Source organism: Mastigoproctus giganteus, chromosome 10 (genome assembly GCF_048544385.1).
Source record: "Mastigoproctus giganteus isolate SK-2022 chromosome 10, ASM4854438v1, whole genome shotgun sequence".
NCBI lineage: Eukaryota > Metazoa > Arthropoda > Arachnida > Uropygi > Thelyphonidae > Mastigoproctus > Mastigoproctus giganteus.
In genome coordinates, this window is record NC_143584.1 from 19406385 (window position 1) to 19424876 (window position 18492).

The 18492-nt window shown below is 35.7% G+C and overlaps 1 protein-coding gene across 1 annotated transcript in view; it reads right to left on the reverse strand.

Annotated features, from left to right (window-relative positions):
• The window catches only part of dnk (deoxynucleoside kinase), a 60437-nt gene that overhangs the window by 23216 nt on the left and 18729 nt on the right, over positions 1–18492 (reverse strand). Inside the window, exons 5-7 of the mRNA XM_090383615.1 lie at positions 12021–12184; positions 7726–7814; positions 2457–2536 (exon numbers count right to left, since the gene is read on the reverse strand). Of these exons, the coding sequence (XP_090239741.1) occupies positions 2457–2536; positions 7726–7814; positions 12021–12184 (333 nt within the window). The remainder of the gene's footprint in view (positions 1–2456; positions 2537–7725; positions 7815–12020; positions 12185–18492) is intronic.

The following is an 18492-nucleotide window of genomic DNA, read 5'->3' on the forward strand; positions in this document are numbered from 1 at the left end:
ATCTGTCTTTCCTCAATTTGAATTTATGCCCTCTTAGGTGATTTTTCTGAGCTAGAGGAAGAATCCCATCAGCATTGAGCATGCTTAAACCATTCAAGGCTTTATACACCTCTATCAGATCACCTCGCTGGTGCCTAGTCTCCAGACACTGTAATTTGCAAAACTTAAGCCTTTCTTACGTGCATTCGTAAGAGCACCCCTTTGTTCCATTCACTAATCTTGTTGCCCTTCTCTCAATCAGATCACCTTGCAGGTGCCTAGTCTCAGGACACTGTAATTTGCAAAATTTAAGCCTTTCTTCATAAGAGCAACCCTTTGTTCCATTCACTAATCTTGTTTCCCCTCTCTGTACTTGTTCCAACAGCTCTACATCCTTCTTAAAATGAGGACTCCAGACCTGTATACAGTACTCAAGGTGTGGCCTGACCATTGCCTTATACAAGGGAGTAATCCTCCCTATCCCTGCTAGAAAAATTCCTGTATATCATTGACGACACCATGAGCTACTCTTGCAGACCGTCTGCACTGCTCAGAAAACTTCATATCTGCCTAAACAATTACCCCCAGGTCCTTTTCACTCTCTACCACTGTCAGTGTAGTACCACACAGTTGATACGTTACTCTAGGGTTACCACTTCCCATAGGCAGTACATGATTGTAAACAGAATGAACTTCTTACATTGGACAGCCAAACAGCACCTCTTGCATGTGAAGCAAACTACAACAACTGCACGACATATAAAAACCACAGTGTATGGTGGTGAATTGTGAATGTCAAGCCACCCATACCCACATTAGGAGAATATATGCGACTGAATTCTGGATGCTGAAGTGGGCCAACAATAAACACAGTCTCCTCCATCAGTTAAGGACCATGCAGCTTGCTGAACAGCTTAAACTACAGCATTTACCAGACATCATTGCCTGGAAACAATTGTTAACCACAATAAAGATGACTGACATGATCTCTTCACCTTGCTTCTGGCAGCTATGTGAGTGGCACATCCCACCATCTGCCTTAAGAGTCACAAAATCTGTGAGGACAACAGCCAACAGACTGAAGATGGCTGACAGGTTCTTACCAGCCTGAGCGTTGCAGTCGATTCACATCTTATCACATATGGGAATTGACTTGGATAAGCTTGTAGAAGATCAGAACTATGGAAGACAAACTGTGGTATGGTTCGCTGAGGCCACTGTTGCCTAGCAGTTTTGTGTCAACGATTGTGTGTAATTACGTGTATTTGAACAAGTGTATATCTCGCATAGGTTGTTTCAGTAGATGTCATGTTAAGCTGAACTTTTTACTACAACTGACAGGACTCTAGACAGAAATGTAGTGATGAGACTTTCATTTTATATTTTAGCTTTTCTGTTATATTTTGGCTATTCTGTTATATTTTAGTTATTCTTTTATATTTCATTTTATGTTAATCCTCTGGCATTCTCTGCCATGAAGGGAATTTGTCTCATACCAATGTATTACTATATTTATATTTGGTAGAACAAAATAATAAAGTATAACACAGAGATGCAATTTCAGTTTCTGGGAAACTGCACAAACATCTGAGATGGAACATAAGTTTTATAGTATACATTTTTGGGCCCTTCCACACTGCAAAGTTCTGCAGTAAAAAATGATTGTACCACTGTTATAACATGACTGTGAATAGATTTCTCACTGAATTTTTATTTATTTTATTTTATTCTTTTTTAATATGCCTACTGAATTAAACCCACTGCAAAAAAAAATATTCATAATAGTCAGTTATTTAGCCAGCGGGTGGGTGATTGCTGGAACAAACTTCTATCTGTCATTGTGGAGGTTGACAGCTTAAATAAATACAAGACAGAACTAGACAAGCATTTGGAGTGAATGAATGGGTGAAATGGGAAGGGTGGTTTTTTTTTTGGCTGATGCTGTATAAGCTTGCTTTCTTGCATCATATGCCATTACTAATGCTAATATCCTGAAAAACGTAAATTTCATACATTTTTAATCCAAACTTTTAGAATATTTCACTCCTACAAAAACCTCCCCTAAGGTACAGACTCCTTAAAATTTTGGAATAAGAACAAATATTCAGACTTTTCCCAAAAGTTGTAAGTTTTTCTGAACAAATGGTCCTCAGTTAATGCAAAATTATGCTTCCCTAAAAGAAACTATTACTAAAAGCTATAAAAGAACCATTACAACTTTTGACCCCAACTGTGTGCACACAAAGATCTTATCACTATTGACAACCAAATTTTATACTGCATCTTAAAGAAAAGCCATGGTTTTAATGGGATTAGATACTAAATTTATGCACGGAAAAGTTTAAAACACAAACACAAGGAGAAAATAATTTTTTGACACCAGACACTTAATGAAAAAAAAAAAAAAAAAACAAACTTGAAATTGAAATAGTTATCAAAATTTACATGCTATCAAAACAAAAGAGCATTTAACTTACTAAAGTAAGTCCAGCCTCTTCCTTGCGATTTCTTTTCTGTGCACGTTCATATACTACTTCAGGTCTTGTTCTTAGATAAACTAGAATAAAGTGCAAAATATTTTAACTGAAATTAAAATTAATTAAATCAAATAAAAGAAATAAAAATGTTACAATTAAGAAATGACCCCAGTAACCTCAGCAGAAGACTTCAGTTAACAGCTAGATTAATTAAAATATTCTATTAATTTTTTATTAAAGATCTAGCAAATCTTAAGTAATGAAATTTCCATATTTTGGAACATTTTGATGTAAACACTATGAATACAATTTTTTTTTATATATATTTAATTTGAAATGTCCATAGTTTAATATTTAAAAAGTAACAAGAGAAAATCTTCCCAGTTATCTTTGTTATCTTATAAAACAAATGTTTTGTTATAACACATATTCCAAACTAGAATTTATTTTTTTCTAGTGTGTGATGGTAAAAGTTGCAACTGCACAAGAGGTGTGAAATTAGGGTTGGCAGCATGCAAACTTTTATTTTCTCAAAGTTCCAAAATTATGTGTAATGTTATGCACCAAGATGAAGATGTGGGATATTATATTATTTTAAGCAACTCATATTTGACAAATCAGCATGGTGATGAGTGCAAAATATAAGCCATCTTTAACGTACTTGTCTAAAGCACATCTTTGGTTAGTGCAGAAACTAAACCAAACTCTGACATGGTGCTATCAACTAGAAAGCTGATATTTACTGAGACAACAACACTGTAGTGACAGGTTTCCTGCTCTTTTAATAGCCAGAAGCAAATAGCATGGATTGCTATCCATGGGGTAGTTTGTACCACAAATAATTCACTATTCAAAGCCTCATATGCAACAGCAATCAGGGACTTACCTATGAAAATTATACCTTATTGCAAGCAATTATCAAATGTCAGATTGTAGAAAGTGGCATTTAATGGAACCTATTTTTACACTAACTAGCAGGTACTACATGCAGTACAAAAGCGATTCAGTGACCAATCAAAAAAAAAATTTTTTTTGAATAACTGGAAATGCAATACTGAGGTAATAGTGGTAACAGCAAATGATGCAAAAAAAAAAAAAAAAGCAAGCAAGCTTATATAGCATCAGTCAAAAAAAAAAAAAAAACAGTTCACCCATCCGTACTCTCCAAGAATTTGTCTAGTTCTCACTTGCATTCATTCAGCCCATCCACTTCAACAACAACAGATGAAAGCCTGTTCCAACAATCAACCACTGGCTGGCTGAAGGCCAACTTCTGTACATCTATCTTGCGACTATCCTTCAACTTGAATTTATACCCCCTCATGTGAGTAGTCTCAGCAAGTGGAAAAATACCATTAACATTCAGCTTACTCAATCGATTCAAGGCCTCAAACACCCCAATCAGATTACCATGCAAGGTTATGGGATGCTTGAGGTTATGTGAAAGAAGCCCTCAACTCTGCACCAGCTTTGCCAAAAGTCTGGGCAGGGCAGGAGGTAGAAAATGTTCTACTGATTGGTGAAGCTCTACATTTCTTGTGTGAATTCCAACCAAGCCTGTAAGTGGGATGGTAAGAGGGCTTTTTCTAATTTGGAATAGAGATAAGCCAGGCATGATGAGCGGTTCCTGTGCCAATGTTTCTATTGATGGTATTGATGTAATCCTTTTGCATATGGATTATATCCATCTGTAAAATCACATCGTTTTTGGTATATTATACAGAGTGTCCATAAATGATGTTTCCGATTTTGATATATTTTTTTTTATTCAGAATTACTTGACAAGCTAGAACTGCACAAGAGGTGTGAAAGCTACACTCGTTAAACATATGCCAGCTGAAAGATCAATTCAATAAGTTTTATGAAGGTACATAAAGTCATTGGTAAAGTCGAAGGTACATAAAGTAAAGTTCAATGTGGACACCATGAGTAACTCAAATGATATCATAGCAATATTCAATCTCCTGCCACACACTGTGCTTCATTTCGTGATCAATTTTACCAAAGGCCTCTGTGATCCATGCCTTCAGCTCCTGCGGTGTTGTTGGTAGTGGAGGGATGTACACATTGTCCTTCACATAACCCCACAAAAAGAAATCCAGATTTTGTTACTCCAGCCCAGTCGCCATTTTGCCATTCTGGCAAATGTAGCACTGCATAGCAGGTAGAATACAAAACTGGCAGTTGAGTGACAATTAAAAAAAAACTTATTGAATTGATCTTTCAGCTGGTATGTGTTTCATGAGTGTAGCTTGAAGTAATACTGAATAAAAAAATATCAAAATTAGAAAAATCATTTACGGACACCCTGTATTTAAGATCTTGGTTTTTTTATTACTGTACAAAGGGTACTAGGAAAGTTTTGCAATACAGCTTTGTTTATTTAATTTTTTCAAAGTAATTTCCTCTACATTCAATACACCTCTCCATCCTCCGAAACCAATCTTTAAACCAGTTCTGCCAAGTTTCACTAGGGAGTAAAGCACACTCGTTGTCCCAAGCCTGTAGAAGGTCCTCATCACTGGAAAACCGCCTCCCTTTTAGCTTCATTTTCACATGCGGGAACAGTGCAAAGCCACAGGGAGCAAGGTCTGGACTGTAGGGAGGGTGCTGAAGAAGTTTCAGTCCTGTTGTGATCAAATATTCGGTGCAGGCTTTGGCGCGGTGAGCTGGAGCATTTTCGTGATGGAGGTACCAGGTGTCCATTCTTGACTTTGGCCGCAGGTTCTTCATAGATCCAATGACTTTAGGCAGGCATTGTTCAGTATACCACTTAGCTGTGACTGTCTTCTGCGTGTCCAAAACTACACGTTCCACAATTCCACTCGATTTGAAAAATACAGCTATCATTTTCTTCTTTACAGATCGGGATTTTCTGACAATTACGGGTGTGTCGTCATCATCAAAGACCCAAACTTTGTTTTGAGCCTTGGTCGGCAGATCGCAATAGTACAGCCAAGTCTCGTCACCTGTCACGATGTTGTTCACATACCGAGATTGTCCCTTATTAAACTTTTTTAACATCTCCCGGCACCAAGTCACACGTCGTGTCATCTGCTCTTCAGTCAGTTGATGCGGCACCCAGAGAGAACAAAGTTTCTTCACGTGCAAATGATCTTGCAGAATCGAACGAATTGCTGGTGCATTTAGGCCCAAAGTATCCTCTATCTGTTGGTAGGTCACTCGCCTGTTTTCGTCAAGCATTTTCCTCACAGCAGTAACGTTTTCCTCCGTAACTGACGTTCGTGGCCTTCCCAGCCTCTCAGAATCCTCCAGAGTGAAATTTCCCCTTTGGAATTCTCTATACCACCTGAATATCGTTGTACGATGTGGACAATCATCATCTAGTGCAAGAGTCATTTCTTCTAAGCACTGGTCTATGGTTAAACCACGCACGAAATTATACCGCAAAACTGTCCTTATCTCATTTCGTGACCACGATGCCATCGCAAGCACTTTACACTCTCACTACTAATGAATAACTGAGCCCATCGACTTGGGGCGGCGGCTACTATGCACGTATGAACATGTCTCAACATGCAGCAACAAGCAGCTTCCTGTGATTCATTGTTGCGTCATATTGCAAAACTTTCCTAGTACCCTTTGTATTATGCTCCCCGCTTATCATAAAAAGTGAAATTATAAAGTACATAGCTCTCAGGGCCCTCAGAATAAATCCCCCCATAACCCCAATCAGGAAACAGTCACCATCAAAAATATCTCGATTTACAACAAATATTCTGGGAAAATCATTAACAGTGTTATTAAGAACACAGCCAGGAACTTTTAAATGCCTACCCCTCTTTCTAATAATAACCTTAATCATTCACAATACATACTTCTCTTTGGGGATAAGAAACACTGTTACAGGATTGTCAAGAGGCATAATACACAAGTGAGTGAGATTCACTGGCAACAAGAACCTGAAAAAACTCCTCCATTTCTCCAACCCGCCCCAAAGAAATTAGAGATGTAATGCATATATTGTATGGATTGCAAGTTCCAAAATTTTTACTTAAGATAGACCCTCCAAAAGCTACTAAAGAGGATAGATGAGCATGTGCACCACATCAACAGAAAGAATAAGGTTTGAATTTATATTACTGAACACTATTAACGAGAAACACAAATTCAAAACAGAACAGAACCCAAGATCTTAAATATAACACATAATCAAAAATAACATGACTTTCTGAAAGCCATCCATATACAAAAGGATTATAGCAATGCCATCAACAGAAACATTGGCAGGATAAACATGGCTTATGGCTTATGCTGTTCAAGTTAGAAGAAAACTAGATATTCCCCAGCAAAATATTTGGTTTTTCATGCTACATGACATGCACTTGTATAGACATAATACACATAATAAAAAGATCACATATAAAACCATGTGAATTTAGAGCACCATTAACTAGAGTGATTGATGCATTACGAACCCGCAAACCAACCATTACCCCTTTGAGTTTGTTAGAGAGAAAGAGAGATTAAAAGATTGTGTAGTCTACAATTTTTTAGCAAATATAGACATCTGCACTGAAATAAGAGAAATACATTAAGAGATGGAAGTTGTCTTATCAGTTATAATAAAATTTAAATGAATTAATGAAAACATATGCGCGTGCACACACACACACACACACATGCACATTGTATCTTTGGTCCCTTAAACTCTCTGAAAGGTAAGTGAACAATTATCTGAAAATTACAGTAAGGGGTGATTAATATGTTAACTGTGTCATGATGCACATGTGAATCATGGAGTTTTTAATCCACTTGGAGGGAAACCACTTGACTTTAGAATCATTTTCATCCAATTCGACAGAAGAAATACCATATTTTTTTATCAAGCAACCTTCTCCAATGGCTAATTCAAGCATAGTGAGAAAAAAAGCACAATGTCTCTGCTCTCTCCAATCCAGATTGATTCAATCTGGTAGTTTTCAACTCTTGGTCAAAAAGGTCATCGGAAAAGCATGCAATAAAAGTATTAAAAAGCACTTGAATACTGTGGTATCGTATGATAGAGTATCCTATGAATTCTATGGTAGTGAATTTGTGCATTATTGAGACAAATATTTAAACACTAAGGTGAAATTGTATAACGTTTTATTATGCAAAGTAAAATATACACATTTCATTTGACTAGCGAATTTTCAGAAAACAATATTTAGAAAAAAAATCAGTTAATCAGAATAGTGAAAATATAAATAAACTACAATAAACCTGGCATTAATTACAATATCATGCAACCATATATCATGCTCACCAATGAGATCCAGATGAATATTTTCATTAGCTACAAGCCAGTTAAACCATTCGGTTAATACCAAATATTCTGGATTTGGCATACTACCACTAAAATAAAAATAAAATAATATTAACTTAAAAATTAACATTCAATATAAGAAATATAGGTTTTTTTCATCATTGAACAATTTTATTGATTATATTTTTCTAATCCCTGAAACCACGGAACCGCAAATTTAAAAGACTGAGTACATACAGCAGACTCTCGATTTTCCGGGATAGATGGTAAAAAAAAATATTCCCGGATAACCGATTTCCTGGTTAATCCAAAAATACAGTAAATCCCCGACATATGTAAAAGATACATTCCAGGACTTCTTACGCAAGTCGAGATTTGCATTACCCGGAAATGACTAATAAAATATTGCTGCTATATCCCTGATATGCCAAAATTACAAAAACCACATAATATCCTCAGAAGAATGAAGGTAAATAGTTATATACTTTGTATTTTTAATAAGTTCAATTAAAAACTTTATCTGGGGACAGCAGTGAAGTAGCCGGAGTGGCACATAAGAAAAGAAAACACATTATTGTACTGTAAAAACTGGTATGTATTTCGTAGCCTTGGTTATTATTATAGTTGACCTTCATTGGTGCCGACTGCTTCTCATATTCTGTCTTTCTCCTTTATTGTGTTTACTGTTGCCACTGACAAATCTGAATTCCGTACAATACTTGTTAATGTTTGGCCATTTTCACACATCCTTATTATTTTAATTTTCTGATCCAAATCGATTGCTTTCCTTTTCTTGATAGACTTATTGGTACTACTTATTCTCTTAGTCGGCACCATGATAACGGTCAAAATGAAATTTTCTGAAAAGAACTTCACAGGGTTAAGACAAAAACTCACCATTATCACTCCATGCAAGCTCACATTTTATTAAAGCACATTTCTGGAGGTCACTACCATAAAACAATAAAAACAATTTGCACTTTCCAGATTACTGGGTTTTTCTGTTAGTGCAATTAATTATAAATGGGTAGTAAACTTGATCTTATTGCATTTGCGATAATACCGATTACTGGAATTCTGTGAGTTGTTACATTATGGTGAAATGTGTGTCCCCTTCACTTGAAATCTTCAGTCATATAAAAAAATTATAAATAACGTAATGTAAGTTCAAAGCTACGTAAGTTGAGACTTGCTGTATCGAAAAATGTTCGGCAACCTACGTAAAAAGTATGGCGATAGATAAAGAACTTACCATGCACTACTTGCGTGTCCAATACAATGCTTCCTTTTATTTTTTACAATGTACGTATGGTGTGGTCACCAACATTATAATGGTTCTTTAGCGATTTAATGGATGCACAGTTTTTAAACTTTTGAATAATTTCAAGATTTTGTTAAAATGAAAGCACAACTCTTGCGTTTGCCCATCATTTTGGCGATTTCTAAACAATAAAAAAAGTTACTATAAAAAAAAATTCCAACATCCCTGACATGCATAACGAAACAAAATTTGTCCTTTTGCGGTGCAATGGAGCACAACAACGACACAACACACTAAAACAAACTAAACATTTGGTCTTTTTTTTTTTTTTTGAGCGGCATGTGTGAAGACAGTGGGGGTTGCAAGATAATAAGGCACACTAATCTCCTAATGATGACTTATAACGCCGCTTCTTGTTGCTTATTTAAGACTTGCAAAATATCTATTTATACTTATTCTATTTATTACTTGAATTTTATGATTTCTGGTTGATTTTTTATTTATTTATAATTTGGAATCTTGAAGTGTCCCGGTAAATCGAGAGTCTGCTGTACTTGTAACTTATGTTGCATTTACACTATTTGAATGAAAATCATCATAGTAGCCAACAAGTACATAGCAGGAAGATTTCATTGTGAAAAAACTATTAAAAAAAACAAAAAAAAAAAGATTCTTTGATTAAATTATAGACAATAATTCTATAGAGTTTGGTTTCAATATTACAGATGTCAAACATTACTAAAGAAGGAAAACTATATGAACATCAAACTTTCAGTCCATGTTTCACTGGTTGCTGATAGGCCCAATTGTGATTTGATCTTTACCCTCCCCACCCCAACAGAAATCTATATACTGTGCCTATAAATTTATATAAATTAATACGTTTGGTGTTACAATACATTTCAACAAATTTTCATTTCATGCTCTTTTATATGAAATTTTCATTTCATGCTCTATATACTGTGCCTATAAATTTATATAAATTAATACGTTTGGTGTTACAATACATTTCAACAAATTTTCATTTCATGCTCTTTTTAAAACCCAGGGAGGTTTTAAATCAATGTAAGCTCTCCAACTTCGCAACAGATTTTTTTTTTTGCGCCATTTACCATAATACAGAATTATTGCTGTTAACTTTTAAGATATGCCACTAAGGGTGCTGCAGTCTAACTTATAAAACAGCTCAAGTTTTTTTTCCTATGCACACCCATCATTCATACCATGGTAACATCACAAATTCAGGGCAGTGCAGGCATGCTGCCAGAACAGCTCATGGGGTTTTGTCAGCGATATACAGAAACTTTGCTAGCAGAGATAAAGAGGTGACTATCTCTTTGTACGAGGCCAAAGATGTGGCCTAACCAAATCTCTTTGGTTAGGCCACATCTTAAGCACTATATACAGGTCTGAAAACCTCACTTTAAGAAGGATGTAGATCTGCTGGAACGGGTGCAGAGGAGCGCAATAAGACTGATGAAGGGAACAAAAGGGTGCTCTAACCTAGAAAGGCTTCAGTTCTGCAAATTGCAGTGTCTGCAGACTAGGCACCTGCATGGTAATCTGATCGGGATATTTAAGGCCTTAAATGGATTGAGTAAGCTGAATGTGAATGGCATTCTCTCTTCCTGAGACTACACACATGAGGGGGCATAAATTTAAGTTGAGGAAGGATGGTGGAGATGTGCAGAAGTTTGTTAGCCAGCAGGTGGCTGATTGTTGGAACAGGCTGTCATCTATTGTTGTGGAAGTGGATGGGTTGAATAAATTCAAGAACTAGACAAATTCTTGGAGGGTATGGATGGGTGAACCGTGTAGGTTTTTTTTTTTTTTTTTTGGCTGATGCTATATAAGCTGGCTTTCTTGCATCATTTGCCATTACCACTACATGAATTTTCACCCACCAGTTGCTTCATTCATCTCACTGGTGTAAAAATTGTGATTCAGTGCCTCCTTTCATTTGGTCTATACACAAATGCTATAAACAATTTAACTGTGACAGTGGCTGCAGTTGACTAAAGTATTATGGACTTACCACTAACTGCATGTTTATTTTCTCCACAACTGGCCTTTTTGCTGCCTCTGTTACATGTGATCTGAACTGATCAGACATTAAGATCTAATGTTTTCATAAGGCCTTAACGATTTGATCATATTTATTCTAGTCCCAGCTAGAGATAAATAAGTAGAGTAATTTTTTATATTCAGATGTTCTAAACTCCACTAAGTTAGTCACAGGCCTGTGTGATAAGGTGAGAGTAAATTCAATTACAAATGAACCAAAGTTAGTATTAATGAACCTCTTCACTAAGGAATAATTATCTTAGAAGAACATGGCACTAGTTCCAATATTGAATAGCTTACATGTATTTGATTTAATGGAATTTTACTACATTTATTCACTTTATTGGAATTTTCAGCCAACTACAGTAACTGCAATAAGAAGTATAGAAGCTGAAATAGAGGGATTTATTCCTGAACAATATAAATTAATTACAGCACTGATCTAGTTCTAATCATGAAATTTTTAAAAATGAAAACCACTTGGCATCTCTCGTCTTGCAAATTAATTTGACAGTCGTGTGTGTGTGTGTGTGTGTGTGTGTGTGTGTGTGTGTGTGTGTGTGTGTGTGTGTGTGTGTGTGTGTGTGTGTGTGTGTGTGTGTGTGTGTATTATGGAGGTTTAATGGTGCATAAGCTGCTGAGGCTATAGTGCACCTTGACAGTCTGGTAACTACTTAAGACAATACCTGGGTGCATGGTCATCCACTAATGATATGGTAATAACCAATGAAATGGCTCCCTTAGTGGTGACAATACACTATAAATAAATATCACTATACTTCTTTGTATAGGGAATGTCGTTTATATGTAACACAGCACTAAGGCAACCTGTTGCAATGGCCTCACAATGTAAAATGGCTGTCTTTTCCATTGCGATATTTGAAAATGGCCTATTACAATGAATGCAAATCCTGCTACTGAAATCAGTGAAAAACTTATCAAAATTTCTTAAAACTTCAAAAAAACTTACTTCTGAAATAAATTCTCAACAAAGCAATACTTTGCACTATACAAAGACCGTTCCATTAATTTCACACGAGCAGCATGTTCTTTCTTGTGGAGATCTGTCATTGTTAACTGTATATATGTTTGAAATGTAAGACTCCACCTGGATGGATCCTGATACATCAAATTCTGTAAAGAGAAGAGGGGGAGAATCAGTAATCTCAACTTTGATTCAGTGAATAATCTTTTATACACCAATAAAATAATCTGGAAATAGAATAGTCTGTGTAAAGTTGTAAAAAAAAAAAAAAACTTCAGTAACTTGATCACTCAAACTTGTCACTGATTCCTCCAAGATAAGCTTGGTTTTGGCATTTGGATTTTAGGAGCATTAGCAACTAAGGCCATATTGCTCCGGGATATGCGGTGGTCATTCCCTGACCTTTCCACATCCTCCGTATTTGGTGGTGACGGGTGCGAACCCCGGTCTAATCAAGAAGTGTAAGAAGTGTGTGCTACGCACTGCTGCTCCTTCCCACCTGGCTACGGAGGCGCCGGCCCAAGATAAGCACAGCAATATACAATCTAAACTCTATTCTAAATACATTTGTGATCATATCACACAAAAAACTTTTGGAACCTATTCTCAAGTTTGCATATAATCACAATGGAATGCATAAGCTTCTATTGATTTATATTTATTGAAAGCTAAATGAAATATTTCAATAAACATTTGTCTTTTTTGTCTTCATATACTACTGCATTTCACAACCAACAATTAATGGAACCTTTCTTCAAAACTGTATTATGCTATATTTAGCTTGTATTTCTACTGGATGCCCTCTGATCTCTCGCTCTCTCTAGCCCCATGAAACAGCGAAACCAAATGTATATGAGAGCTGGCAATTAAATAACAAGATTGCGCATGCAGTCACTAGCCACCAAGCACCACCTGCATAACAAAGGCACAACAGTTGACCTTGAACTTTTCCCTAGTTGTCTTACAAGTCACATTCCAACATGCTCATTCACTTTGCAGTGAGACAGGTCTGACAAGGCTGTGTGAAAAAATTCAAAGGAAGAAACCTGAATTGTGGAAGGATGATTGAATGCTCCATCAAGACAATGCACCTGCATGCAATGTGCTCTCTGTTCACCAGTTTCTGGTCAAAAAAAAAAAAACAACACTATGTGTGAACCTGTTCCCTACTCCCCTTGTAACTTTTTTCTCTTCCCTAAACTGAAAGTGTACTCAAGGAAACCCACTTTCAGTCCATTCAGAAAAAAAACACATTCAGAAAAAAAAGACAGTGTTAAAAGGCCTTACAAGAAGACTTCCAGAAATGTTTCTCTGCTTGGAAGAAATGTATGGAACAGTGTGTACAAGCCCAAGACAATTATTTTGAATGGAATAACTTCTAAATTTTGTAAATCATTTTAGAGGTGAAAGATATGAATTATCAAAAAAAAAAAAGACATGCTATTTGTAATGGTCAGTCACTGAATATCTGTTCAAAATCAGTAACTGTTCTTCCACTTTGCTCCACAGAAAACTATTTCAAGTTTATGAGCAGGGAAATTCACAATAAACACAATGCTAATTTTTGTAGGCTAATGACGTAAGACAAACATCATTATGTATCATTGAAAATAAAAAAGGTTTCATAGCAAAATGACCAGATCTAACAGATTCATAACTACCCCTCACAAAATGAATACATTTGAATATCAAAAGAAAGAAGTCTATTAAAGATAACACTCATGCCAGGCTAAAAAAGAAACTCTGTTTTCAGTGGATCCCAAAGCTTCTCGCGTGTGTAATTAAAACAGAGGATGGAGATATGTTCTGGTCTTCTTGAGACCTTTCAACAAACAGGTGAAGACCATTTTAAAGGGGTCATAACTGGTGATGAAACATGGATATATCAAAATGATCCTAAACCAAGAATCAACAATGTAAAGTTGTACTTTACAAAACTTAGTGATAACTAGTTACAGAATACGGACCTAAACACCTCATCAACAAAGAATAAACAGAGATTTCCAACTATTCTAAAAAAAATCAGCTACTGTCTTTTGGGACCAATATGAGGAAATTTTTGTTCATTTATTCTTAAAAGAACTACAAATAGCCATAAAAATCACACAAGATACTTCTTAGAGGGGTATCTAAATACTTTGTATCAGGATAATGCAAGACCACATACAGTGCAAGAGTTGGCAAGAATTGTGAGGGTTTGGTGGACTCTGATGTCATATCTCGAGATTATAGCTTGGAACTTGCTCCTTCAAAAAAAATATAATAAAAAAACTTTTTTTTTTTTTTTGTTTGGTATATTAAAGTCTAATCTGTGTGGTAATACCTTTGAAATGGATGAGCTTATGCTAGTAAAAATGTACTGATTGTGTGAGAGGCTATACTGAATGAATGAAACTTATTTTTCTTCAATTTAAATTTAAAAAAATATAATATATACATATATATAGCCCACTGAGTGTTATTTATTGGCTGACACTCGTAGAATTAGTACTGTTTTATTTTATTTTGACTAGAATATGATAATACAGTTTTGAAGCACTGTCTTGATTTATGAATTTATCATAAAAATTGGCCAATAAAATTTAAGAAAATTTAAAAGCTGTAGAAGTATGGCCAGAGAAAAAGCAGGCAAAGTATTCTCTCATTTTTGACATACTCAATAGTTAACACATCTAGTTATGCAAATTCAATCCACAGACAGAAAAATATTTATATCAATCCATACGAAATGCATGATGCATCTGCTTACACAGAATTTTTTTGACACCTGCTTGAAAGGGTTTATCTCAAGCATCTACACGACACAAAAAGTGAACCTGCAAGTGTACATATTTCAAATTTTGAAAATATATTCGCAATGAAAAAGGTTATTCATAGTTTTCCTTTTTTACTTTATTAATTCCATTTGTATTTAGTAATTCCATGAAAGGTGGCAAATGAAGTTTAACATTGACAAATGAAAAGCACTGCATATGGGTAGTAGCAACCCAAAAGTAACATACTAAGTGTGCGGTACTACACTCAGGGTAGTGGAGAATAAAAAAGACCTGGGGTTAATTGTGCAGTCAGATATGAAGTTTTCTGAGCAGTGCAGACAGGCTGCCAGAGCAGCTCATGGGGTTTTGCCAATGATATACAGGAATTTTGTTAGCAGGCATAAGGAGGTGATTAACACAAGGTGTGGTCAGGCCACACCGTAAGTACTGTATACAGGTCTGGGGGCCTCATTTTAGGAAGGATGTAGAGTAGCTGAAACAAATACAGAGAAGGTAACAAGATTGGTGAGGGGAACAAAGGGTTGCTCTTACCAAGAAAAGCTTAAGTTCTGCAAATTGCAGTGTCTGGAGACTAGGCACCTGTGTGGTGACCTGACTGAGGTGTATAAGGCCTTGAATGGTTTGAGCAAGCTCAGTGCTGATGGGGATTCTTCCTCTCACTCAGATTACACACCTGAGGAGGCATAAATTCAAACAGTTGTAGAATAGATGTATGGAAATTTGCCTTTAACCAGTGGGTTTGATAGAACAAACTTCCATTGGTCATTGTGGAAGTTGATAGCTTAAATAACTTCAAGGAAGAATTGGACAAACTTTTGGAGCAAATGGATGTGTGAAATGTGATGGTTTTTTTTTTTTTGGCTGGTGCTGTATTAGCTTTCTTTCTTGCATCATATGCCTCTACTAATGCTAATGTTTCGCCCCCCTTTTTAGAATGGCAATTCCAATAATAATTCCAAACTTTATCAAAGTACTGTTAGTGAAAATTAATGGCATATTTAAGTACAGGATATAAGTATATATAAAATATAGAGGCATAAAAATATTAAGTTATATTCATTTAGAAATGAAAGAATTCTGCATATGATCAATGTTGATCTGTTGCATATCTGATGGTTTCAGTCAACATCCATAATCTGTTTTAATGATATGCAGCAATGGCTAGAGATTTGCACAGAATTATAAAATAACAATAATTTCATTAGGAAGGCAAATTTATATTTCTGTCAGTTTCACAAAAATACACAGCAACTTTCTTTTATCCTAATAGGGTCTGTCTGTATTTTGTGTTTTTTTTTGTATTTTTATGATTTGTATTTTTTATGCTTTTGTGCATAACTGTTTTTGAAACAAAAAAAATCTTTTATTTTTGATGGTTAAGTTGCTGTTTTTGGTACATAAACTACTTCTTTCACAGTGTACCATCATGTGATATTTATCATGTACTTATGTCCATATAAGTGTACATTCATAAATTTCAGCCACATGTATACACGTGGCTGAAAAAAACATGAATACAAGCAGTTCTCGCTTTACGAGTTTTTTTTTTTTCCCAAGTATCAACAAAATCGAATATAAACATTAATTGCAAAAAATGAATGTTAAACATTCATAAATACAGTCAGTCCTCATACAGCACGTTAGTTGTGGTCCTAGAAACCTTCGTGCAATGCAAAAATCGTGCAATATAAATAACAGGCCCTATGGGGAAAATAGGGTTAGGTGCCAACCACCCAAGATTGAACACACATTTGTAACCAAATCATTACCAACCACAATAAATAATCATAATAAAATACATATTTTATTACGACTATTATGTAATAAAATATTGCTAATGCTTTTGCTTCTAACGTAAGCAAACTTGTTTTTTGTTTGATTTTCTATCCAAACAGATGACAGCCGTTCCATCTCTTCCAATTCTTTGTGTCTTAATCTAATGATTTTAATTACACTTTGAGTTGTTCCTGCTATGAAAGTTGTTTTTATTTTCTCTGCATTCTTTGTAATTCTCGGCGTTGCCTCATTTAGGTCTGTAGCAAGGCCTCCGTAGCCGAGTGGGCAGGAGCGGGTGTGCAGTAGCACACGCTCTTTGAGTAGACCGGGGTTCAAGCCCCTGACTGCTGAATACGGTTGATCTGCCAACCCGCACTGGACCAGCGTGGCAGATTATGGTCCATTTCCCTCAGCATGAATTGTTGAGGAGGCTTCCATCCTGCAGTGGGTTGATAATGGCTGCACTTTACTTTTTTTTTACATGTGCAATATCACATGGTCTTTCATTTCGCTCAAAGCGTTTCACAATTTCATATTTTTTCTCTATCGACAGAGGCGGACCGGCCATAAGCCTTACCAGGGAAACCTAAGAGGCCGGTGTGATTTTGGCCATAAACCATAGTATGAGGCCACTATAAATTTTCAGGGGTAAGAATTTTTGACCCAGTCCACCTCTGTTTATCGATATTGCTTTTCTTTTTCTCTCTGAATCTGCAGTGTCTTCACCAGGACGCTTCCTCTTAAGTATTTTACTCATTTTTAGGGAATAAAGCACAATTACAAAACAAGGAGACACACCTGATACACATAAACAAAGCTGCGTGCGTGTAGCAACTGAATAAACAACACCGTAAAGGCAGAGATACACTATTAACACCTCACATTTTACTAAAGCACATTTCTAGGGGGTTACTACCATAAAACAATAAAAACAATTTCCAGTTGCATTTCTGCTAGTGGAATCTGTTATAAACTGGTAGTAAACTCGATCTAATTGAATTTGCGATTATACCGATAGCTGAAATTGTGTTGGTTTTTACGTTATTATGATGAAATGTGTTTCCCCTTCACTGATATAAAAAACATAAATACATTTTCAGAATCTTCTCTTCATTCCTATCGTGTTGCGTTCGGTTGGGGTGATTCTGCATTTGACTGCCGTTTCTTGTAAACACAAAGGCGAATCGTGCATAAGCGAATTTGGTTCGTGTTATATAAGATATCGTTCCCCTATTTATAAATAGTGTATGATCGAATTCGTGTAGTGTAAACACGTGTTATATGAGGTCTGACTGTAATAAGATATTTTGTGTTTTATAAACCAACCAGTACAGCTACTATGTGCTTAAATAAACGTTACTTTTAATACAGTCAATTCCGGTTATTTGGGACACACCAGGACTAGTGCATTTTGGCCCGATTAAGCAGCTGCCCCAATTATCCGAAGTTTCACGTAAAAAAAGTTAAAAATACAATGGACCCCCACTTTACAATTGGTTCACTGTACAATCAAATCACGTTACGATGGAGTCACCATAGTAAAGTACCATTCACTACATGACGTGTAGTAAGTGCCGGTCATAGTGATTATGTTTGTGAATTTAATTTTAATTCTATTAAACAGCGATTCTAATTGGTGAAAATAGGAAGAGTATTATCCATAGGCTATAAAAGTAAAGATATACTAAGCACAAATTTACCCTTTATTACCGTACCAATTAAAAAATTAAATGATACGGAAAATCGGAAGAATATATGTGATAATTGGAATAATTAATACGTAATGTATGTAATACGTACATACTAACTTGTTGACATTTCTGTTCACTGACATTTGTGGGTGGGGGTTAAAATTTAAAACAGTAAAAAGATGAGCAATCAATAACAAGGCACACACAAATTGC